The 24,683-nt window shown below is 46.9% G+C and overlaps 1 protein-coding gene across 1 annotated transcript in view; it reads left to right on the top strand.

Annotated features, from left to right (window-relative positions):
* The window catches only part of LOC138293267 (pneumococcal serine-rich repeat protein-like), a 335,396-nt gene that overhangs the window by 239,063 nt on the left and 71,650 nt on the right, over positions 1-24,683 (top strand). The window contains exons 43-46 of the mRNA XM_069232401.1: positions 2,136-2,396; positions 11,799-12,059; positions 18,691-18,945; positions 22,620-22,883. Of these exons, the coding sequence (XP_069088502.1) occupies positions 2,136-2,396; positions 11,799-12,059; positions 18,691-18,945; positions 22,620-22,883 (1,041 nt within the window). The remainder of the gene's footprint in view (positions 1-2,135; positions 2,397-11,798; positions 12,060-18,690; positions 18,946-22,619; positions 22,884-24,683) is intronic.

Below are 24,683 nucleotides of genomic sequence, written 5' to 3' on the forward strand. Positions count from 1 at the left end.
AGCATGGAGAAGGGATGACAGTTTTTGAGCAATCCATGTACCACACGTCCTTGTCCTATTTCAGATATTACAGTAACAATCTCATGCAGTGAGATATTCAAATACTCTCATAATAGACCTGCTACAAATGAGGTTTCTGATTGACAGAGATAAGCCCCCTGTTCAAGCAGGAACCACAATCCTAGTCAGGGTAAGTCAGGTACACACCGTAAATTAACCAGTACTTACCCTCTGGTAGCATTGCACACAGCAGGCAGGCTTAACTTAAGAGGCAATTATAAAATATTTGTGCAACACCTAAAACAGTAACACAGTGAAAACACCACAAAAGACTCTACACCAAGTTAGAAAAAAATAGAATGTATTTTCATGAGTAAAACAGAACTAAAATGAAAAAAATTCAATAAGTAGAAGTTGAGATATCAATTTTTAAGGAACAACTGCAATTGTAGTTCTTAGAAGATTAAAGCGCCACCCAGGGGCTATCTGGTCACACTAGACCGGGAGCACGCACCAGCTACAGGGATTCCGCTGAAAGAGTAACTTGAATTGAGGGTTGTGTTAACTTCCAGGATCCGATGCAAGGAGCAGAGGAGGTCATGCGAAGGCAGTTCTGATCCAGGCAGTCAGATATGTGTCATTGTCAAGCAGTGCATGCGTTGATCCTCGAGCAGTGGTGCAGCGTCGAACCCTTTGCAATGAAGGTGATGTCTTGCTGTTGAGCCACACAGCTGGCAGTGCAAAGACGATACTTTGGTGGCTGATGGCGTTGCTTTGATCCTGAGATGCGCAATCAGTGATGTGATGTCCTCAGCGACAACCATCGGTGTCGCCATCAGCCCTGATGCATCGCAGGCTGCGTGGCTCGATTACAATGCTCAATGCCGGCTGTGCGCCTTCATTTTAAAGAGTTCGATGCAGCACCACTTCTTGAGGATCAACAACTGTGCGGCTCTGTGACAACAAATCTCTGACTTCATGGATCAGAACCGATGCATCGCCTTCGCATTAACTCATCTGCTCCTTGCATCAGATACTGAACATCAACACAACCCTGTATACAAGGTACTCTTTCAGCGGGACAAGGTTGGTCGCTATAGCCAGCTTGTGCTACATCGCGGTGTGCCTGAACTTTTGACCTTACCCCCAACTAGAATGACCAGATAGCCCCACCAGTTGGTGCTTTAAGCTTCTAAGCACTACAATTGAAGATATGCTTTAAAAAATTCATATCTCATCAACTTCTACTTATTGGATTTTTGTTGTTTTGCTATTGTTTTACTCAAATAAATATAAGTTATTTTTCTAACTTGGTGTAGAGTCTTTTTGTGGTGTTTTCACTTTGTTACTGTTTTACGTGTTGCACAAATACTTTAGACATTGCTTCCTAAGCTAAGCCTGCCTGCTCTGTGCCGAGCTACCAGTGGGTGAGCACGGGTCCATTTGTGGTGTGTAAAAGACTTTCCCTGACTTGGACTTTGGTTTCTGTTTGGACAGAGTGCATACCTCTGCCGACCAGAAACCCAGATATTAACATCACCCCACTACTCAAGTGGCTTTACTAGATCAGAGAGAAACTACAAACTACTGTTGGCCCAAACTATTACATCTAGTGCACACTGGATTGGACAGGACAGGAAACAGATCTAGAGCCACCTTACTATTGTAGGTTATGTAATCCTGAAGAGAAGTTCAAAGATTGCTATTTATACTAAAGATAAGGATTAACACAGAACGTTACAAAGGAGTCTTTGTTGAGTTTAATATATTGCTCACTACTACATCGTGAAACCTCATGGTGCATATTCCCAGTCCTTTATTCTGTCTACTAACCTAGTGGTTGGTTGTGAATTTTAAGTTAATGATACATATAATGAAATATAATTGTGGTTGTAATACTTAGGTCACTAAAACTACTAATTCTCCTATCTAACCTACATGGCCAAAAAATCCATATGCAGCAAAACAAAACACAGTGAAACGAACCTATATGATATTTTAAATTCAAATGCTCCTGTTGCCTGTGATTACTATTAATTGTTTCCACATTGAATCATAATGAACAAAGCTAAAGTATTTTCGAAAGTGTATCTGTATACCAGTTTGTGACTTTGTCAACTTCTGGAACTTTGTAGCACCATGCACACCAACAGCTGTGGAGTCTACTGTGAACTGTGACACAAATGCTCTATTCGTGACCTGGGACAGTAGTGACGGATCCACATCGTACATTGCAACTGCAGTGGGAACACACGGCCAAAATCTCACAAGTACTACAGATGCCACAAACGTTGAAATCCCAGGTCTTCAATGTGGTGAATTCTACAATGTGACTGTAGTAGCCGTTCGTGAAGATTACCAAAGTCCATCAAGCCCACCGGTGGAAACCGCTGCTGGTAATGATCTTTAGTAGTTTACTTCCTTCTTACACATGCTCTACTTAAAGATGACCCCTGGGGTGTTTCCTTTGCTTCACTATTTACAATATTTACCAGCTGCTATCTCCTTTGGTTTCAATTTAGGTGTTATGGTATTTGTATGGTAATTGTTCTTTCTCCTTCCAGAATCTATACAACCCTAGCATGACTTCCTTGTCTATCCACAACCTTTATTGGCCTCGCCTTGTTTGCCACATTAGTGTTGGTCTGTTATCGAATCTTCCACTGTCTTTTCAATTATTTCACCTTCTTTTGAAAAATTACCATCATTTATTGAGTGTGTGTTTTTGCAACTAAATTTTCAAATTCAGCAGCTCATTTTGTTACAACTATATTTCAGTTTTTCATGCAAAACCCTTTGACAACTTAACCTGAATATTCTACTACTGTACAAATATGCACTGGCAAAGAGAAGAGCTCCGGGTTTCATTTCGAGTCCCAATTAAAACATTTTTTAAAAGCCCCCTGCGGGGAAAAAGCAAAACTAAAATTATTGTTTTTCATGTACAATGCATCAATGAGATAAACAATTTAATGTGTGTTGATTCAAGGTACTTTTGAGATGTACCTCATGCATTGCAATATAAGCACTCATTAGGAGATGGGATGTTATAGCAAGTAGGTAGTAGCAGGAAGTGAGAGAGAATTACTCCTCCGGATGGAGTCAAAGAGCACTCTATGTTCAGATTAAATAATTCATAACAATAGGTTTTGCAGACAGTTGGCCTGTCAAGGCAAACCTAATCACAGTGACCTCTTCAATATTAACTTCTTCAACATACCCACACTGACTAAGATATTGTTTAGAAGACCTTCTGAATGCCTTTACATGTGGGCAAAGAAATATTATGCCCATCAGTCATGAGCTGATTAAGGGATATTTTCAGGAAAGACAGCTGCGATGGCAGTTAGGCAACAGAACTATGAGGAGAATCTGACAGATCCCAATACTAGTGGGAGTTTGGGTGAGATACACTTGCTGATGTGCTTGCATGCCAGTTTTGGGAAGAGCATGTTGAATGGTTGCACAAGCTCCCAATCAGGGGAGAGGAAGTTCTAATGTGGTGGGGATAAATAGTTTGGGCGAAATGTTTTTAGTTCTATCCTTCATCAAAGGTGATTAAGTTGACCTTTTAGTTTTTTATCAAATTTGCTTCAAGGTAAAGGGCCAGGTGTCCTGTTGCTTTGAACTCCATGCGTGTGCCAGTTAAAAAGATAGTGCCACATTCTATTCATGAGACTAAATCTTAGGCTTCCTCTTAAAATGGGCACACATATCTAACTTATCCTGTGTGTGTGTGTGTGTTTGTGTGTCTCTACCTTCCATCGTTGTTCTTTTTTCCCTTTTCTAAATTATCAAATGTAAACCCTCACAATATTTCCTTTTCTGTATCCCAGGTCAACTTCCCTTTCACCATCCAAAAACAGTTTTTCATAAGCATATCTTTTTCTAATCCAGCTGAAGTGATTTTATTCATTATCAGCCTTCACCCAATTAAAAAGTGATTAAAACCTAAGCAATTCTAGTAACTTTTGTTCTTAGGAATGCATGATGCACATCATCTAGATGTATTACAAGAATGTGTCTATAATCCACATCAAGACTTTTCCCGGGGGGGGGAGGGGAGCGTGGCTATGCAAGATGGCGGAGTAGCAGCGCTTCACCCGAGCTCCCGTACGAAGGTGAATGAATCCTACAATATCCTGGGTGGCGACCTGTTGTGACCATGCTACATGAACAGCCCCCACACTTTGGAAAGCGGAGAGGAGCCAGAGGTCCCCTGAATTTAATCGACGGGGCAACTGGTGGTGCTGGTGGCCCCGACTGCGGTGAGACGCCGGTCGAGAGGTAACACAGTGGCTGAGGGCGCAGAAGTGCAGACCCTGCCTGGCGAGTGAAGGGCTTGGAATTAGGGGGCCAGGCTGTGTTGCCATGTCTCCGTGATCTCGGAGAACATAAATGAGGACGGCCACTCATGTGGCCCAGGAAAATGGCATTGCAGGAGTACGACCGCTGAAGGACTCCCAGGCGCGGTCCCTTTGAGGAAAACCAGGCCTGCGGCGAGGCCACACGTATTCAAGGAACCCCGGATTCAGATGGCACGGAACGCAGTGAAGACAGACTGGCCTGCAACATAACTCAAGGTTCCTTGCCCTTGATCTCCTTTCCCCCACTCCTCTGAATCCAGATAAGAAGCGGGCTGATGGCTGAGTCTGTGATTAAATCAAGCACATTGAGACAATGGCTGCTGAGACGGCATTGAGGTAAGAGACACATAAGTCAGTTCGAGGGGGAAGGCCTAAGACCTGCACAGATTAAGACTGGGTGGGGCTGGAGATTGCTCCCCTCCCCACCTCATACCACCTTTATTATTCAGACAGCAGTTGGAGGGGTGGGTCACACAGCAGTTGATCCTCAAGACACTGCAGAAAAGCAAAGGATACAATGGTGCTATAATGTGGGCCTGTTGGCACTCAACAACATCCCTAAACCAAAGTCACTGTTCAGGGTTTAGGAGGCAGTGCCTTTCTCCTTGGAACTGCTTCATTTAACCATACTATAGGAGAAACTACGGTAGAGACTGGCGCAGGCAGGGAACGCAGATCACTGCTCAATGGCAGTAAAGTTACAAGAACACATTGGTAAACCGTTTTTATAACAGTGGGGTAGCTGGTGGAAGTGTGAGATGTTGACCTAGGCTCACATGAAAGACATGGGGAAAGATATGGGATATAAGCAAGTGCAAACAAATAAGATAGATCAATATGCGCTAGAAACTAAAATGGACACCATTACCATGGATGTCTACTGCCTACGACTGGACCTGCTCAAGGTGGCGGACTGTGCAACTTGCAATGAGAAAAATACTCAATCACTACAAAAGGAGGTCAAAACACTTCAGGCCATGGTGGCAGGGTTGCACAGCAGTGCGTCCAAGATGGAGGACAGACTTGAAGACAACGAGGGGCTCTTGCGCCGAAATAATATACGACTGGTGGGTTTCCTTGAGCGGGTGGAGGGCCCATCTGCAGAACTTTTTCTGGAAGAATGGATAGTGAACAGCTAACAACCCAAAGGCCTGTCCAAATTTTTCTCTATTGAGAGCGCATCATTATCTTGCAGCTATGCCATGCCCCAGAGTGCCCCGGGCCCTTAATAGCCCTGCTTTTCAATCAGAGGGATAGAGATGCTATTCTACAAGATGTTCCTGTCCATAGCCCCCCCACATATGAGGATAAGCAGATCCTAATATTTCCAGATTATACCCACAAAGTTCAACACCTTCGGAACAACTTTTTGCCAGTATAACGCAGCTTACCAGAAGCTAATATCAAATACAGACTGCTGTTTCTGACAAAACTTCGGATCCACCACAATGGCATGATACATTTTTTTGGAACAGCTGCAGGGGCAACAGAATGACTCGATCAACAAGGAGTAGAAAAGGGTCAGCGGAACGGGGACTGGATGGAACAGAGAAGACAAGAACCTCTGTGCTCTCAAAGATGTAAGACTGTTCTGGACCAACCTTCTTGTTGACACTCACCGGAGAGTGGAGGACGCATTATGGTCTGTGAGGATGGAACCCTCTGTGACACGTCATTGATAGTACCCATCCAAAACTCCTTCCAGCAGCTGCGGAAGAGTGAGGAACTCTTGAGTGATAGCACAGATGTGGAGGGAAGGGGGGATAATAATGGACTACTGAACAGAGATGATGATGCGGCTTCTCAGAGGACCTTTGAGCTTTGTTTTCCCCTGAGGGACACATACTGAACCTGCTGTCATATGGTGAGGAATTGGATGGGGTGAAGAATTGACTACCTTGGACTAAACTGGATCACACAGGGATGATAGCCTAATTGTGAATTGTACACTTGCAGGGGTGTTGGTCTGGGGGCCAGGCCCTGCTGTATAGCTACTGAGTCTCTGGAAGGAGAGGTGGCCGAGGCGGAGTGGTGATAGCTCAGACAGAATCTACAAACTAACATACACATTGCATTACTTGTTAGCACAGTTGCTATAACGGGTGGGTACTGATTTTTGGGGAGGGTATTTGGGGCGGTTAGAGAGGACCTAGAGCCTGAGGGTGGGATCTGAGGACTCCAACTATACTGCCTATGGGCGGGGTACTGGGAGGGAGATGGGGAAGTATTAATACTGTTGTTGAAGTTGAGGTTCTTTGTATAGGAAGCTTCTATTGTTCACTCGGGTCCTTATATAAGTACTTATATATTGTGGTTACAATATTGTGGCGAGGTACCTTTGAGATATATTACAAATGAGGGGCACACATAATTGTTACAAATTTCCCACCTGGAATGTGAGAGGTTTAAAGAACCCAGCGAAACGTAAGCAGGTGTGCTCATACCTTAGAAGGTATGGGGTGCACATGGCCTTCTTGCAGGAAACACATACATGGGGAACTTGTATGCAAGCATTACAGAGAAAATAGAGGGGACAAATATATGCTACCTCCTAATCTGGATATTCCCGGGGAACCCTTGTGTGAGTGGCGCCGGGCACCCCCTACTGAAAAACTAGAGCACATGTGGGCACAGAAGGAAGGTATGTTATACTAGAAGGAAGCTTAGATGGCCAAAGTTTATGTCTGGTAAATGTATATGCTCCAAATGTCGATGACGGAACCTTTTACGGTCAGTTATGAAAGACAGTGGGAGCCGTTCCTGATATGAAGGTAGTAATTGCTGGGGACTTTAATTGTGTTGCATATGGTGTGAAAGATCGTATCCTTCCCAGGATGGAGGTAAAACCCAAAATGTCACTCTCACTGGCACAGCTCCGGGACCCATTAGGATTAATAGATGTATGGCACTTGAGACATCCCAGGACACTAGAATACTCCTGTTATACACCAGCGTCTGATACGCACAGTAAAATTGACTATTTCTTACTCTATGCGATCCATAGTGTGCGTACAGTGTCTTATTTAGGATGGTACATCTCAGACCACACAACGCTACTGTTGACGTATTCATTACAAAGACAACCTCCTACTGTGCCACCTTGGCGGTTACAGGCAGAGGCCCTCACTGACCCCGCCTTCCTTGAGACAATAAGGGAGATAATGCAACAATACCTTGAGGTAAATTGGGAAAGTGCAACAAGCTGTGCGATGGAGTGGGAGGCACTCAGGGTAGTCCTGAGGGAGGTCTGCCTTTCCACCATGGTTGGGGTGGGTCGTATGTTACAGCAGAAATTACAAAAAGGTGAAGAGGAGTTGGCTCGCCTAAAAAACAACAGGCTGAACGCCCTGAGTATGCGCAGGACCGGAATCAACAAAGACACAAAGTCTATGCGCTTTGGGACCAACTTGAAAAATATACTTGTAAACATGCTGGCACAGGCTCTATATGGAAGGGGATAAGGCTGGTAGGTTACTAGCACATTTGATATGGACGGAGGCACAAGTGCGGCCAATACTTGCAGTAGAAACACAAAATGGGCACATTGTAATGACAGAAATAAATTAATTCTGTCCTGGCAGCCCATATGCAGTTGGTTTACACAGTGCCACCGGATCTACAGCTGGAAGGGTTGCCTGACTATTAGAATGCTCTGTCTCCGCCATCGTTAAAGGAGGCGGATAGAAAAACACTGGGGGCTACGCTGATGACACAGGAAATCTCTCATGCCATACAACACCTTAAGACTGCTAAACCTCCAGGGGTGGACGGGCTCCCAGTGGAGTTTCATAAAGCTTACACTGAGGTACTGACAGAAAAATTGCATACGGTATACGAAGAGGTACTGGAAAGGGCAACCCTCCCACCTCCATGAGGGAAGCGTACATAGTCTTGATCCCAAAACCGGGTAGAGACCCATTGAAACTGGGCTCGTTTCACCCATTGTCAATGCTTAATGTTGACATTAAAATATTGAGCACAGTACTGGCAAACTGACTACTACTGTACCTGTCTCAGTTGGTCCACCCAGACCAGTCAGGCTTTATTCCACTCCAGAACACTTTATGTAATATGTGATGATTAACCCATGTGATGCATACGCCTGATTTACTCCATGGTGATTACACTCTGGCATTCGTAGATACAGAACAGGCGTTCAACTCCGTCTGTTGGGATTACTTATGGCAGGTGCTGGAAGCCTTTGGCCTGGGCCACACGTATATCAAATGGATAAAACTCTTCTATGCAAACCCGGTGGCAAGGGTGCGCACAGGCTGTGTTTTCTCTAGCAAGATTCCACTACAGCGGGCACGAGCCAGGGGTGTCTATTGTCACCATTGCTATTCACACTGGCAATCGACCCACTCGCGTGTCATCTCTGGACAGTAATGGGAGGTTGGGGTATCTGTGTGGGGTGTACAGAACATGTACTCATTGTACGCTCATGACGCATTGATATATCTCTGGCGACCAGACTTATGCATCCGGATGCTGTTGAATATTATGCAGGAGTTCAGGGACTACTCTGGACTACAGGTTAATGCGAGCAAGTCTGTTCTTTTCCAGTCCGGCAGGCTGATAGATCAACTGCTTGCTAATCTACCAAAAACAGGTAAACCTTGGAAAGTAGATAAAGGTATGTTACCTGGGAATCTTCATTGCCCATAGTGAGCGCGCCCCATTTGAACATAATTTTGGGAGGGTAATCGAGGACCTATGTCTTACCACTAAATTGGTGGTGCTTCCCCGATGCTTGTATGTCATGCAGTGAGCCATGTACCAACTTCGGTACCCCTTCTTTCAGGAGTTTGACCAATTATTGTTGCAATTGCCGTAGAATGGGAAGCGCTGTAAAGTGGGGTTGGCCTCCTTGAAGAGGGAATGGGGTAAAGCAGGGCTGGAAGTTCCAGAATTGGAACTTTATTATTTGGCAGCGCACCTCCAGCACATAATACGTTGGCCGGATGGAAAGGGCAACTGGGAGCTAGTGGGACGCATGATGGGCATCAAGGGCAACTACTGATAATGGGAAAGCGAGTGCCGGATATGATTCACACATGTGATAATGTTAACGTGTGGACTGTGGGATAGGACTGTGCGGCAGTTTCTGCGCTGCACACCATATTCTCCGGATTTAGATATTTGGATACTGCATTTGCGCAGATAGCACAGGTGATGTCAGTGGATAGGTGGGGGTGCATCATGATTACAGACCTTTATTCAGAGAACCTCTTCATCACACTACGAGATACATGCGATACATTCGTATTGGGAAGCCGCCAGCTCATGCGATATGCTAAGATGGCAGCCACTGCTAGGCAGTTGTGGCCTTCTTTTCCAGATGCACCAACGCCTAAACAAACCTTGGTCACCCTGCTGGATGATGTGGGGAGTCGGCATCTGATTACACATATACACTGAGCTTTTCAATAGCATAGAAGTAGTCTGCCCCTTCACATCGAGGGAAAATGGAAAGAGGCTTGGGACGAATTGATAACACCTAGTGAGTGGGAGAACATACACGCAGGAGTTGAAAACATCTCAGTTAAAGCAAGAGTAAAGTTAATACAATACAATTACATCCATACAGTATATGTCACCCCAAAGAGACTAAACAGAATATACCCTCACACAGACTCATGGTTTTTAAGGTGTGGTATGCTCAATGCAGACTTTATACATATGGTGTGGACAAGCACTCACATTGCACATTTTTGGGAAGAAATAGTGACCCCTATATAGGAGGTAACAAGTTTGGTGGTACCTTTACAGATTAGACAATGCCTCTTAGGTGCACTCCTGTTAAACCCCAAAAATAAACTAAGCAGGGAGTGTACTTTGTTGGGGTTGATGGCCGCTAAAAATAGAATAGCGAGACAGTGACTAAGCCCTGAGACCCAACAGCAGCTCAGATGCAGAGATGGCCTAGTGGAATGGCGGGTGCAGAATGAGCGCATGTGCGACGTACAAGGCAAGATGAGTGACTAAATAATGACCCACTGGGGTGTGAGACGATGACACAAGGTTTGATAATGGTATTGGGGGACCCGATGGTGCCGCAAGTGAACACCACTTTAACACAGAAAGGGCAACAGGTGCCCACTGAGGCGACTGCACCTAGGGAGGAAACACAAAGACCCTATTTGGACTGAAGACCAATGTAACTGTTATAACACAGAGCTGTTACCACACTATCAATATCACTAGCGTGGAAGCTTCGGGGGCAGGGGTGTTTTTGTTTACAGGTTATTTAGTATTTTGGTATTTCATCCACAAACAATGACATTATTGCTGGAGCCAGTATTGAAGGTGATATTCTGACATGATAAGCATGCTGCATATTGCAACTGGGTGTTATATTTGTCTGAAAATTATTTGCTGTAACCAAATTGTAGAAATGTCAATAAAAACAATTTAAAAAAAAGACTTATTGATGGTATTTGCAGCCTTCATGTTATATGCAGGCCGTAATTTCTACATAGTTTGAATTTCATATGTTGCCCAGGGCCAGTGTGTGCAACGATTTCCTGTCCCAGGTAAAGCAATATTTTGCCACCAAGGGGCCATATTTATATCATTATAATGGGCATAGTTATATGGGCAATCTAGCATCGTAAATGGTTCCCTAGTATCGCCTTTTTCCAGTACGAGCTGTCACACTATCCGAAAGGTTGTTCACCAGGAGCTCACCACCCCTTTATTGAAAGCTCGACCCAGCTCTTGTGCATCCTATAGAAATCATGTCTAATTATGGGTATGAAACAAAAACTGCCCCCATCTTGTGCACGTAGTGGCTTCTTCCTCCGCCTCAAACCCTCTGAGGCCCTCAGCGAGACTGTTCCTCAAAGACTCAGACTGCACATAGTCTATGCCTAATGCTTCTCTACCTCAACCAGTGAGAAATCACTATATTTGCATATTGTCACTCAGAGTACGTTTCCTGCCTGCATCCCCATGCTTTCCATATTACATATTGCCTCTTTACTAGGTAGATGTGCCCTTTGCTATCAAGCCAGCCTCTGGCCAAGTACAACATTATTAGGGATCACTATAGGTGCCTCGCAGCTCTATGTTCAACTAGTCATCTGTCAGGCCTAATTACTAGCACAAGCTGCACACCTCAGCAAATATCAATTCACAGTCAACCACTTCCTTCCTCAAAACAAGTAATTCTGTTCTGTTCGGAGGACTCCAAATATGTTGAGTTTGAAGTAAAAGAGCTTCTTAATAAAATACTGTATTATCATATAGATATTATATATAGTGTTTCACTTACCTCATTTTGGTCTTGGCTAATATTTAATAAGTTCACTTATGTAAGAATCCTCAATAAATAACTTTTTTTTTAAACAATAAATAATATATTTATGGTGTTAGCACTGAAATATTACTCTGCATAAATCCCAAGTTTTCTTCCCACTTTCCATGCAGTGCCCTGTACACCTCAGAATCTGATAGCTGATGTTCATTGTGAAAACAGTACAATCTTGGCAACCTGGAAACCTGTCAGCGGGGCTGCATCGTATGTTGCCACAGCAATAGGAAAAGATGGCGTACCAGTGCTTTGCAACTCCACAGAAAGTACCTGCACGCTGACAGGCTTAGCATGCGGGAACAACTACTCTATCACAGTGAGGACCTCAGATGGTGTCTGTCAGAGCGCTGCAAGTACTACAGTATATTTCACCACAGGTAAGCATCTTAGCTGTTGTTTCTAGAAGCTGCCTTTTTTAGTTATCTAAATCAGTAGCCTGTGGAATACCTTCCAGGGTGTGTGTTTTGTCTTATAGGCTTCCCTAATGTCACCCAACGCATGTTTCTTTATCAATTATACTGAGGTGAGGTATTTACCCGATGTATTAAATATTTCCTGTTCCGTTTTGTCAGTTTGGAAATCAGGCATGGCATTCTGAAATAAGTTTCATGATAAACTGACCAGACCTATGGCACCTAGGATAACTTTTCCCAGTGCAAAAATCAGGCCTGAAGCTGTTATCATTGGCTTGTCACCATAAATAATCCAGGCCTAATACAGTCATAAAACTACAAGCATATACAAAATTGCAGTTGGCAAAGAAAATGCTTTCCCTCCTAAGAGGGCTTTACAAGGATTCTTACAGCGCAAATCTACCATACCCATGGATTGTCACAGGGTCTAACCAATGCCAAAACTCTTGCCTGTTAGTGTAACCTGTGTGAGTTTATGTAGGATATAATTCTGAGTGATAACAATCCACTCTTAAATGCTTATTGACTTTAACATCTGCTTATCACAATAAATATCTCAGGCTCACTGCATGTAACTCTTCATAACAAACAATTAGGCCTATAATTTTTATTACTGATTTGTCACTATAACAATCTCAGATCTACTGTATTGGGAAAAAACTTTCCCGCAAGGCAGTCACCATGTAGGCCCCAATAAAATTACAAATATGTATAAAACTGCAGTTGTCAAAAAATATAAAATCCCATCTAAGAGAGCCAAATAAGATTCCCACCACTTTCATCAATCATCACAGAAGATACAAAAAGTAGATTGATATCCGAGCTATACCGAACATGTCTTAATCCCCCTCTCGACTTCAGATCACAGAATATGTGAGGCCTAGGAGACGGATATGGGACACTCATTATCAGACTGCACACCTGCTGCTCGCAAACATGCTCTGTCTCCCTTAATCATCGCCACAAACTAATACATTATAAATTCCTTTGTAGAGCCTACAAGACCCCAGCCGCACTGGCCAAGATAGACCCCACACGTCCTCCCAATTGCCCCAAATGCAAGGCACCCACTGCAGATTTTGCACACATGACTGGGACCTGTTTTACCATTACGGCATATTAGGGTGACATATTTGAAAGGTTGGCCTTGATGTTGGGTACCCCCTCACACCTAACCCCCTGATGGCATTGATGGGATACGTTGAGACCGTCCCTAAACCCACAAGCTGATTTGTGGCTGTTGCCTTACTGTTGGCCAACCGAGAGATAGCGCTGCTTTGGGGCTCTAAATCACTACCCACAACTAAAACCTGACTGAACAGCATCATATATTGTGACACTGCAAGCGAGTTATATGCATCTTTGCAAATACCTATGTCCTGGCCTAAGGACATATGGCAAACCCTGAGAGACTTCCTCCTGACACTGGATGAAACAGAACTCACTGCATTTCCCTAATGTTTGATTGACTAAATGCAATGTTCTAAATAGCTGATCTCTGCATATTCTGTATTTACACTTCTATCTAGTGGGCTTCTTGGAAATTATATTATATGCAATTATCAAAACTGTTATTTTACTTCAGGAGTAAGTTGCTGTCTATGTGTCGGCTCAAAGCTTAATAAACCAATAAAAAGATATTAAAAAAGAGAGCCTAATAAGAATTATCATAGTGACCGCTGCTCCTTACCTGTGTCCTGTTGCCGCCTTTTCGCTTCCTCACCTTCTTTGGTCCTGTTCCTGGGTCCCTGCGCCCAGCGTCTCCCCCTGTTTCCCGCCGCCGTTTCCCGCCGCCGCGACCCGTAGCTCCGCCCCCTCGCTCCCCATTGGCCACCCCGCTCCCACCTCCCAGCTGCTCCTCCCTCCCTCTCCCACTCTTATGGAGGCCGCGCAGCAGTAGAGAGAGCGACCTCTGACCCTGTTCACCAGGCAGGTCGCTCCCCTCACCGCCACGCAGCCCCTGTGTGACCGCTGACCGCTGCTCCTTACCTGTGTCCTGTTGCCGCCTTTTCGCTTCCTCACCTTCTTTGGTCCTGTTCCTGGGTCCCTGCGCCCAGCGTCTCCCCCTGTTTCCCGCCGCCGTTTCCCGCCGCCGCGACCCGTAGCTTCGCCCCCCTCGCTCCCCATTGGCCGTCCCGCTCCCACCTCCCAGCTGCTCCTCCCTCCCTCTCCCACTCTTATGGAGGCCGCGCAGCGGACGCGTGCAGCGGGCGCGCCGCTGGCGTGCCGAAGGCGCGCCTAAGGCAAGCCCGTCTGCGCCCGTCCGCGCCTGGCCCCCGCAGAGGCCAGCCCACCCGCAAGACCTACAGCGCTGCCACCCTCCTCACACTCAACACCGGCCGGATCCCCGGGTGCTGCCGTGCCGCCCCAAGACGCACCTACGGACCCTTCACCTGCCAATCCTGCAAGTTCTCCTGCATCCAGACCCGCACCGCGCCCGCCAAACCAAGCACCAGCAGCAACCACCTGAAGTGCATCCTGCTCAACACCCGCTCCATCCACAGACACGCCGTGGAACTCTGGAACCTGCTCGACACCACATCTCCAGACGTCGCCTTCCTCACAGAAACCTGGATGAACGCCTCCTCAGCGCCCGACATCGCCATCGCCATCCCGGACGGATACAAGATCACCCGGAGGGACCGCGTCAACCAGACAGGAGGAGGCATCGCCATTGTCCACAAGAACACCATCCGCATCACGACCAACTCCGACGACACCCTCACAGCTGCCGAACATCTCCACTTCCAGATTCACACCGACCCCAAGACCACACTCAGAGGCACCCTCATCTATAGACCCCCAGGACCCCGCACACAATTCAGCGAAGACATCGCAGACTTCATCAGCCCACACGCCCTCCCCTCCGCTGACTACATCCTCCTAGGGGACCTCAACTTCCACCTGGAGAACAACAACGACAACAACACCACCACCCTGCTGGACAACCTCGCCAACCTCGGACTCAAGCAACTGGTGAACACCCCCACCCACTACGCCGGACACACGCTTGACCCAGTCTTCTCCTCCAGCAAGTACATCTCCTTCAGCCACTCCACCGGACTCCACTGGACAGACCACAGCTGCGTCCACTTCAGCTTCAGAAAAACCACGACTCACCACCACCCACAACAGGCTCCCCGCAGGAGCTGGAACAAGATCACCACCGACCAGCTCTCCACATCACTGAGCCAGAACCCTCCCGCCAGCTCAGCGGACCCCAACCAAGCAGCCAACAACCTTACACAGTGGATCACCAACTGCGCTGACAACCTCGCACCTCTGAAAACCCATCCCATCAGGCCCAACAGCAAGAAAGCCTCCTGGTTCAACAACGAACTCAAGAACTCCAAGAAGAACTGCCGCACCCTCGAAAAAGCCTGCCGAAAAAACCCGACTACAGACAACATGACCGCCCTCAAATACGCGACCCGTAAACACCACCAGCTAATCCACACCACCAAGAAGACAGCATTCAAAGAACGACTAGACAACAACGCACACAACAGCAAGGAACTCTTCAGCATCGTCAAAGAGCTCTCCAACCCCAGCGCCGGAAACAACGACATCACCCCCTCACAAGACCTCTGCGACTCACTCGCCTCGTTCTTTCACCGCAAGATCGCCGACATACACAACAGCTTCGGCGCACAGTCCACGCACCCAACCACCAAACCGATGCCCCCCAACAGCACCCTCCGCGCCTGGACCCCGGTCAGCACCGAAGACACCATCCATACGATGAACACCATCCATTCCGGATCACCAACCGACCCATGCCCCCACCACGTCTTCAACAAGGCCGACTCCATCATCGCACCCCATCTCCGGGACATCATCAATTGCTCCTTCAACACCGCCACCTACCCGGAGAGCTGGAAGCATGCCGAACTCAGCGCCCTCCTGAAGAAACCATCAGCAGACCCCACCGACCTCAAGAACTACCGCCCCATCTCGCTCCTCCCGTTTCCTGCCAAAGTCATCGAGAAGACCGTCAACAGACAGCTGGCCGCCTTCCTCGAGACTAATGGATCCCTCGACCACTCACAGTCCGGCTTCCGAGCCAACCACAGCACCGAGACCGCCCTCATCGCAGCCACTGACGACATCCGAGCCCTGCTCGACAACGGGGAAACAGCAGCCCTCATCCTCCTGGACCTCTCCGCAGCGTTCGACACTGTCTGCCACCGCACCCTAGTGCAGCGCCTCAGCAACATCGGAATTCAAGAGAAGGCACTAGAGTGGATCATCTCGTTCCTCGCCGGAAGAACCCAGAGAGTCCGCCTCCCCCCGTTCAGATCCGAGGCCACCGAAGTCATCTGCGGCGTACCACAAGGATCATCACTCAGCCCCACCCTCTTCAACGTCTACATGAGCCCCCTCGCAGCCATCGCACGCCATCACAACCTCAACATCATCTCCTACGCCGACGACACCCAGCTGATCCTCTCCCTCACCAACGACCCAGCCACCGCCAGAACCAACCTGCACGAAGGGATGAAAGACGTAGCCGAGTGGATGATGAACAGCCGCCTCAAACTGAACTCAGACAAGACGGAAGTCCTCATCCTTGGATCATCACCCTCTGCCTGGGACGACTCCTGGTGGCCCCCTGCCCTGGGCAGCGCACCCAAACCAACGGACCACGCACGCAACCTGGGCTTCATCCTGGACTCCTCCCTCTCGATGACCAGACAAGTCAACGCCGTCTCATCATCATGCTTCAACATCCTACGCATGCTCCGAAAGATCTTCCGATGGATCCCCACCGAAACCAGGAGTACGGTCACCCAGGCACTCGTCACCAGCCGACTGGACTACGGTAACACCCTCTACACCGGAACCACGGCCAAACTACAGAAAAGACTCCAACGCATCCAGAACGCCTCTGCACGCCTCATCCTTGACATCCCCCGACACAGCCACATCTCCGGACACCTGAGAGACTTGCACTGGCTCCCCGTCAGCAAGAGAATCACGTTCCGCCTCCTCACCCACGCACACAAGGCCCTCCACGACCTGGGCCCCAGGTACCTCAACAACCGCCTGACCTTCTACACTCCCACCCGCCAGCTCCGATCGACCAGCCACGCCCTCGCTGCCGTGCCACGCATTAGAAAAGCCACCATGGGAGGAAGATCCTTCTCCTACCTGGCAGCCAAGACTTGGAACTCCCTCCCCATCCACCTCCGTCTGACCCAAGACCACCTCTCCTTCAGGAAGCAACTCAAGACCTGGCTGTTTGAGCAGTAGCGTTCCCCCCCTCCCCCAGCGCCTTGAGACCCTCCGGGTGAGTAGCGCGCTATACAAATTTCTTGATTGATTGATTGATTGATTGATAGTGCACATGAACCTTATAATAATAGGCTAGGCTTACTCCCTTGGTCACAATTGTTCATAATAGTCAGATCAAACTTTGGCATCGGACATACTTTTTTCTGGTTTACCAATCAGACATGTAGCTTGTCACCATAACTAATTCAGGTCCACTATTTTGAGCATAAGCTTTCCCACAAGGCAACCATCAGCCATAGAGTAATACAATTACACAGATATACAAAATTACATTTGGCTATGCAAAACACTATGGCCCTCATTACGAGTCTGGCGGTCCTATGACCGCCAGACTCGTGGTGGCGGTCTGACCACCACCAAAGCGGTAGTCCGACCATTTTGGCGGCATTCAGACCACCACACTATGACGGTGGCGGTCCGGCCACTGTCAGACCTCCAGCACCGCCAGTTTCCCTCCACTGGAGGGACTGGTGGTGCTGGTGGTCCTAATCCGCCAGGGCAGCGCTGCATGCAGCGCCGCCTTGGGGATTACAACTCCCCCCTCCGCCAGCTTTTACATGGGGTGCCCCAGACAGTGAAAAGCACGACAGGTGCTGTTGCACCCTACGCACCGCAACGTTGCCGCCATCAATGTTGTGGGCTGTTTCCCGCTGTTTCTGACCGCTGATGCAGTGGGAACCTCGTAATAGGGGCTGCGGGAAGGTCACTGCACTGGCGGTGACCTGACCGCGAGAGTTTGGCGGGCGGCCTTTTCCACCCGCCAAACTCGTAATGAGGGCCTATCTCTCCAAGAAGACCTAATATGGATTTTCATAAAACACAGAATCTATATCCATGGTTTGTTAGAAGAAGTAACCAGTACCAAAACCATTGCCTTCTACAGTAACCTATGAGATTCCATGTAACATAATCCTTCTCAGCAGGATTTCATAGGGAGTAATAAAAATCAACTCTTAAATGAACTGATGAAGACATCAGGCCTGTAGCCAGGATCATTGGCTTGCCACCATAATCATCTTTGTCCTGGTGTATTCAGTATAAGCGTTACCATCAGCCAAAAAGTGCAATACATGCACTTATTTCAGTGGAGGTACACATCTGCAGCCCTATCAAATCTTGTGGGTAAGTCTGAAATTCCTCTGTCAGTTGTACTCTAAAAGCTCTTTTATGTTGATCACAAAAGGTGTGGAACAGTTGCACAGTCAAGCCACACCTAAAGTTGTCCCCAAAATGTTTAAGCTTAAGACGCGGATACTTTTCGATTTGTCTAACCTCTATGATGTTTGATATTCTTACCCAGAGCCCTGCCAGCCAAGTATTGTTGCGGCAGACTACATGTTTAACAGTGCTGCGGTGGCCTGGCATGCTTGTGAGGGTGCCACATCCTACACAGCGACAGTCGAAGGAAGTAACGGGCATGTAGCAACCTGCATTACAACCGAAATCTTTTGTAAAATCCCCGATCTATTGTGTGGGCAAGTGTACACCGCCTACGTCACAGCTAAGAATGAGAAGTGTAATATCACATCAAACTTCACAAAGGAGATCATCACATGTAAGTGCACGTTTTACTGCAGAAACCACCTTAAGGTACGCATAAAGCGATGACCGCGAACTATGATGTTAACGATGCTTATATTGTATCCCATGTAGCGATGAGCAAATGTTTAATTATGTGAGTGAAATCTTGGGTAGCCCCAGAATTTTGACCTATACACAGTTTCCAGAAATTCCAACTTATCCTACGTAAACACACTTTCATAGTTTTTCATCACAAACCGTTAATGTTTTCTTCTGAGTGTTGTTTAGTATTGAAAATGGATGTGCGAATTTCTCGCAAAATAATTTTAATACCATTTCGTTGCAAATTATGAACTAAATGGGTGTTGGTGATCTTTTTCTTATATGGTAATTTTAAAGGGGCACAAAAGTCCCGGTTATTATGTTAAAACCCATATGCAGATTTCTTCACAAATTACAGGTGTAATCTAAATATTCACAAGAAGTATAGTAAATTTCCACATCAAAAAAGGTGCAGGTTTGCATACCTTTTGTACAGATGCACATCACATGGATCAGGAAATCTTTTAGAACCGTCTACTTTGACAGACACAAATTATAACACTTACCAAACGCTGTGTGTGTCATTTCTTACAGCAGTGGGGCTTGTCCAGTAATCATTAGACCAGGGGTAACAAAAAACTGCTGCTTTCATATTTTTTGTTTTCACAACAAAACGTAGGGAAAGTGTTCCTAAAGCAGTCATGCAATTTAATAGTGACTGCGTGTGCTTTAAATGACTTTTTTTTTTTAACTCCAACTTTCTGATACTTTCTACCTAGCTGCATCAGAACTTTAACTAGTAATTAATACCAACTTTTAACTGGTGAATAAAGAAGTCGTGAGTATTGCTTGGTCAGCTCCTCACATTAGCACAGCTGAACAATCGGCCTCTTGCAGCGCCCTCTCTCCACTCCTCGCAGTCCAAGGCTGAACAGGAGGCCCCGTGCAGTGCTCCCCTTCCACTGAGGGGGCCCGCCGAGAGAGAGACTCGCTCTAGTCTCTCCGCGGGTCTGTTCGGGAGGGCAGGAAGTGGCGCGGGTGTGCCAGGATTGGTGGACAGGTAAGTGGGGGTGGTTTTAGGGATTAGGTTTAAAAGGGGGTGGAGGGGTGGGGTCGGCCTCTTTCCGGGCCGACCATAGATAGAGGAAGGCATTGACCACACACCCGCCCGGCAGAGAAAGAAGGCAGTGGGGGAAGGGCTTTTAGTGGAAGGGCGATAGTAATCAGGTCAGGGAAAGGGTTTGACGTCAGTTAGGACAGGTGTGGTTCACAAGGTTTGGCAGGAAATGGGGGGGGGAGAGCCAGATGCGGGCTTGTCCCCCCTTCCAAGGGGAAAAACGAGGTGAAGGATCAGAATGGGGGGGTGGAATGTTTACAAACAAGGAGGGCATGAAATGAATAGGGGAGTGTCTCGGGGAGGAGATTTGAAGAGAGCCATTGGAAGAGAGTGAAGGGCATAAGGAAGCTTTTAAGTTAAAGTTGGGCAAGAGGCAGTTCATACAGTTCAAAGTTATTGATGTTTATGTCAAATCCTGTCCTAAATAAAGGACCTTTTACACTAGACATGAGTGTCACTGTATGTGTGTCCCGATGATCACAGTCCAAGGCCGAACAGGAGGCCCCGTGCAGTGAGGCCTCGTGCAGTGCTCCCCTTCCACTGATCACAGTCCAAGGCTGAACAGGAGGCCTCGTGCAGTGGTCCCCTTCTACTGATCACAGTCCAAGGCTGAACAGGAGGTCTCGTGCAGTGCTCCCCTTCTACTGATCACAGTCCAAGGCCGAACAGGAGGCCCCGTGCAGTGAGGCCTCGTGCAGTGTTCCCCTTCCACTGATCACAGTCAAAGGCCGAACAGGAGGCCCCGTGCAGTGTTGTCTCTCACCCTCACAGATTCAAGACTGAACTACAGGCCTCATGCTGTGCTCTCTCTCTTCTTCACACAATCAGAGGCTGAACACGAGGCCTCATGCAGTGCTCTCTCTGCCTATCACAGGTTCAAGGCTGGTCGGGAGGCCTCATGCAGTGCTCTCTCTGCCCATCACAGGTTCAAGGCTGGGCGGGAGGCCTCATGCAGCGCTCTCCCTCTGCTCCTCAGAGTTTCAAGACTCCCGCGGATTGAAAGGAGGTGGATGTGTGACAGACTTGAAAGGTCAGGGCGGACATTAATCCTGATGCCACCAAATCCCTGTGGAGGAGCAATACCGGGGAAACACTTGTAGTTCACGCATAGGATTATTTATGCCGGTTTGGGGCATGAGCAGTGGAGACCTTTAGATGGGGTGCTTTGTTAGACCTGTGATGGGGCAAGTGCTAGCAGTTTAAACATTCTCAAATGAACGAGCAAGACTTCAGTGAAGCAAACGCAAGACATTCATGTACTCCGGCTAAGAGTCGATCAGATTCCACACTAGCATTAGGACACAGAGCTTCAGTTTTCGGGGAAGCAGGCTACACTAGTGATGCCTCAGTGGTATGACATGAACAGGCAAAGTTTGTAGAGCAGTAAACACTATTGCCCTTGTCAAAGTGAGAAGAAATCAGTGCTGCAGCGTCCTCGCGTTGGCTCGAGCCTCACTGTAGAATCCTATGAAGGGCTTTCACATAGAAACCTGGGCTATGAGTGCAGATGTTACCTCGGGTATTCTGAAACAGAGTATTACCTGTAAGGAGCTGTATGTTTTTTCCTTAGGATCCAAAGTGAAAAATGTGGCCATTACCCGAGGCCACAATTATAGGACCAGATGTCTTTGCGACTGTGATCTTCACTTTATTAGCACTAGATATAGGTCAAGGGTCGCACAGCTATTGGTTTCTAACTGAAAAAAGGCCCACAGGAGCCAGCTGTAGCTAACGGATTTCTGTCACAGGGAGGGTATTTTGTGTGGTAACAGCACAGATGAAATAGGTGAAACCAAAGTACGTGAACAACTTGGCCAAAGGATGTGTAGAAACATTAGCGAGTACCAGTGACAAGGATGAGCTTTGGGAACCATGCCAGATACTTCGAAAGGAATGGTTTACACAGGATTAACAATACTGGGTTTCCTGTTCTTTTTCTGCACCTGAATTAAGCCCCAGATGTAGATTTGTGCAGTGTCTTCCTGTTGAAGTGAGTACTAGGTTGTCAAGGAAGGCTGTCCAGGAAAGTCTCTTCTCTGAAATTGTGAACATTTAGGAGCCACACGTAAGGACTGACGCTAGGAGCTAGCCACAAGGTCTTAGAATGGGGCACGAGGCAAGACTCAAATCACAAGTATAAAATCTCGGCAAAGCATAAAAGTTACTTACAATTTATTGCAGCTTCTCGAGATGCAGAATGCATGGAGGGCCCCTTCACACACTCAGTGGTCAACACAGTAAAAGTGAGTCATTGGACAGAAAAAGAGGAATACAATTTGGGACAAAATAACGTAGAGCAAGAGAGTTTGTAGAGTCCCCAGTTCCTACAATCAGGAAGGAGGTATGATGACTTGATAGGTCTTGTGCCTGGAGTTCATAAGTCTACATCAAAATGTGTTAATGAAGCTGTCAAGTTTTGTATGTATTGTTTAAAGGCAATGTAGGGACTCTGCTACACAAATGTTGTAGTCATACAAGGCTTTGAAATTCTTTCTGAAATAAAATACTGTTTATTCATTTCTTCTATGTACTTTTAATGTCTTTCTCAGCCCCATGCAGTCCACAAAATGTATCCGCCACCCTGATTCACGAGGGCTTTGCTGCGGAAGTGACGTGGGAGCCCAGCACCGGAGCAGTCTTGTACATAGTGATAGCTGAAGGAAGCACCGACAGCACCACCCACAGCTGCCAGACACAGAACACGGCCTGCGAGATCAACAACCTGTTGTGTGGAAACAAATACACCTTCACAGTTACTGCAGTGGGGATCAGTAGTAACACAACCGCCGACGTCAGCTTCTCTCTAGAATCTGGTAATATATAATGCTACAGAGCTCAGCTGCTAAACTATATTTTGTAAATATCCAAGACATGGTGGAGCCGGACAGAATGACCAAAAACGCAGGGAGAGGAATACGAGCATGAAGGCTTGGTGGGAAAAGTAAAGAAAATACCATAACCAAGGAAAACAGATACTCATGTGGTGTATTTAAGGGAACGTTTGAGCAAAGGCATCATTAGCTGTGAAAGGTCTGGTGTAGAAATAAATAGTCTGATCAGAGCTATAATCTGTGGGATGATTTTGCCAGGATATCCACTTCGGTTTCCTCATCAGACACACCGCAGTTTGAATGGAACAGTCAATTTGGGTGTCTTGATTGTTTCTGAACTTGCATGGAAAAATAACACATTAGGATATGGAAATGCATTCTACTTTAGTGAAGAAAGAGGTCATCGTGGCCAGAAGTGACACTTTTTTCCTGAGTAACATGAAGTTTGCATCCTTTCTGTCACACACCCTTCTCTCTCACTGTCATACCCTCATCTCTCTGATGGACATGTTTACTCACCATCCTAGATCACTGTCATCTCCTTCAGCTTCTTTCACACCCACCACTCTCATTTTCTCTCTCTCTCTTCCTCTTCCTCTCACTGCTCACTCTTCTGTCTGCCTAAATTCTTATCTTACACACACCCTTCTCACGCCATTCTATTACGTTCCTATGCTGTCTCCCCCCTTTCTCATTTAGCCATCTCACACACATAGCCGCAATATGCTCTTTTGGCACTCCCATCTTACCAACCTCTCTCACAAACTTCCCCCATACCCATATTTCTCACACCCTGTGCTCTACCTCAACACACTATTAACTGTGACATTTCATTTCTCTTATCATTTCTTCACTCCTTCCTTTCTCTGTCTCCCTTTACCATCATCCCCAACTCAGCCCCTCATCTTAGAAACCCCACCCCCACCATCCACTCTTATACTTTCTTCTCTTAACATATCTTCTAGTCAGACACTTTTCTCTGGTACTGTGCCCTGCAAATACCCCTCCATCCTGTTTCTTTCTCATTATTCCTCACAATTTTTTCTCTCTAAAGTTCTCCTCCCTGCTGTACCCAAATGTCACACATCCTTTGGTTTCACTTTCACATCTCTTACCTCTTCTGCCTCCCACTTCATGAGCTTGCTAAAACTTCTGTCATGCACATCTCACTACCTTCATTGTCAAATACTCCTGCTGCCCATCCTCCTTTTTGTCTCTCACTTACGCAACCATCTTCTACCCTACCATCTTGTTTCATGGTCTCGCTCAAGACACTTGTCTTTTTCACTTCCTGTTTCTATCACAGACATTTTTGTCTGGTTCAATCAGTGTATCCAGGTCTGTCCCCCTCCACTTTGGTTCTTTTATATTTTCCACCCATTACTACTGACTATCACATCCCATGTGTCCCTCGCATAAATTTTTCTGCTTCTCACCCTGACTCTTCCTGTCTCTTTCTCAGCCTTGCCCCTTCCTGTCTTTCTGTCTCCCGTCTTTTTTTAATCACCCTGCCACTCATCCTTCATCATTCCAAACCTCTCAAATGGGTTGCGCAGTATAAATGGGAGTACTAAAGCTTCTCGGACACAGCAATACAGTTAGCAATCAAATTAATCACTGATACTCAGCCCTGCTCTACTCACCCTGAGCCACTGAGCAAGAGACAACATCTGCTCGTGCAGTGCTCCTTTTCTCATCAGTTTTCTGGTGTATGCCAAGAACGTGCAGACATTTCGAAAGGTGGGAGATGCAAAATCTGCTGCCATTTTCCTGCATGCCATT

This window comes from Pleurodeles waltl, chromosome 4_2 (assembly GCF_031143425.1).
Source record: "Pleurodeles waltl isolate 20211129_DDA chromosome 4_2, aPleWal1.hap1.20221129, whole genome shotgun sequence".
NCBI lineage: Eukaryota > Metazoa > Chordata > Amphibia > Caudata > Salamandridae > Pleurodeles > Pleurodeles waltl.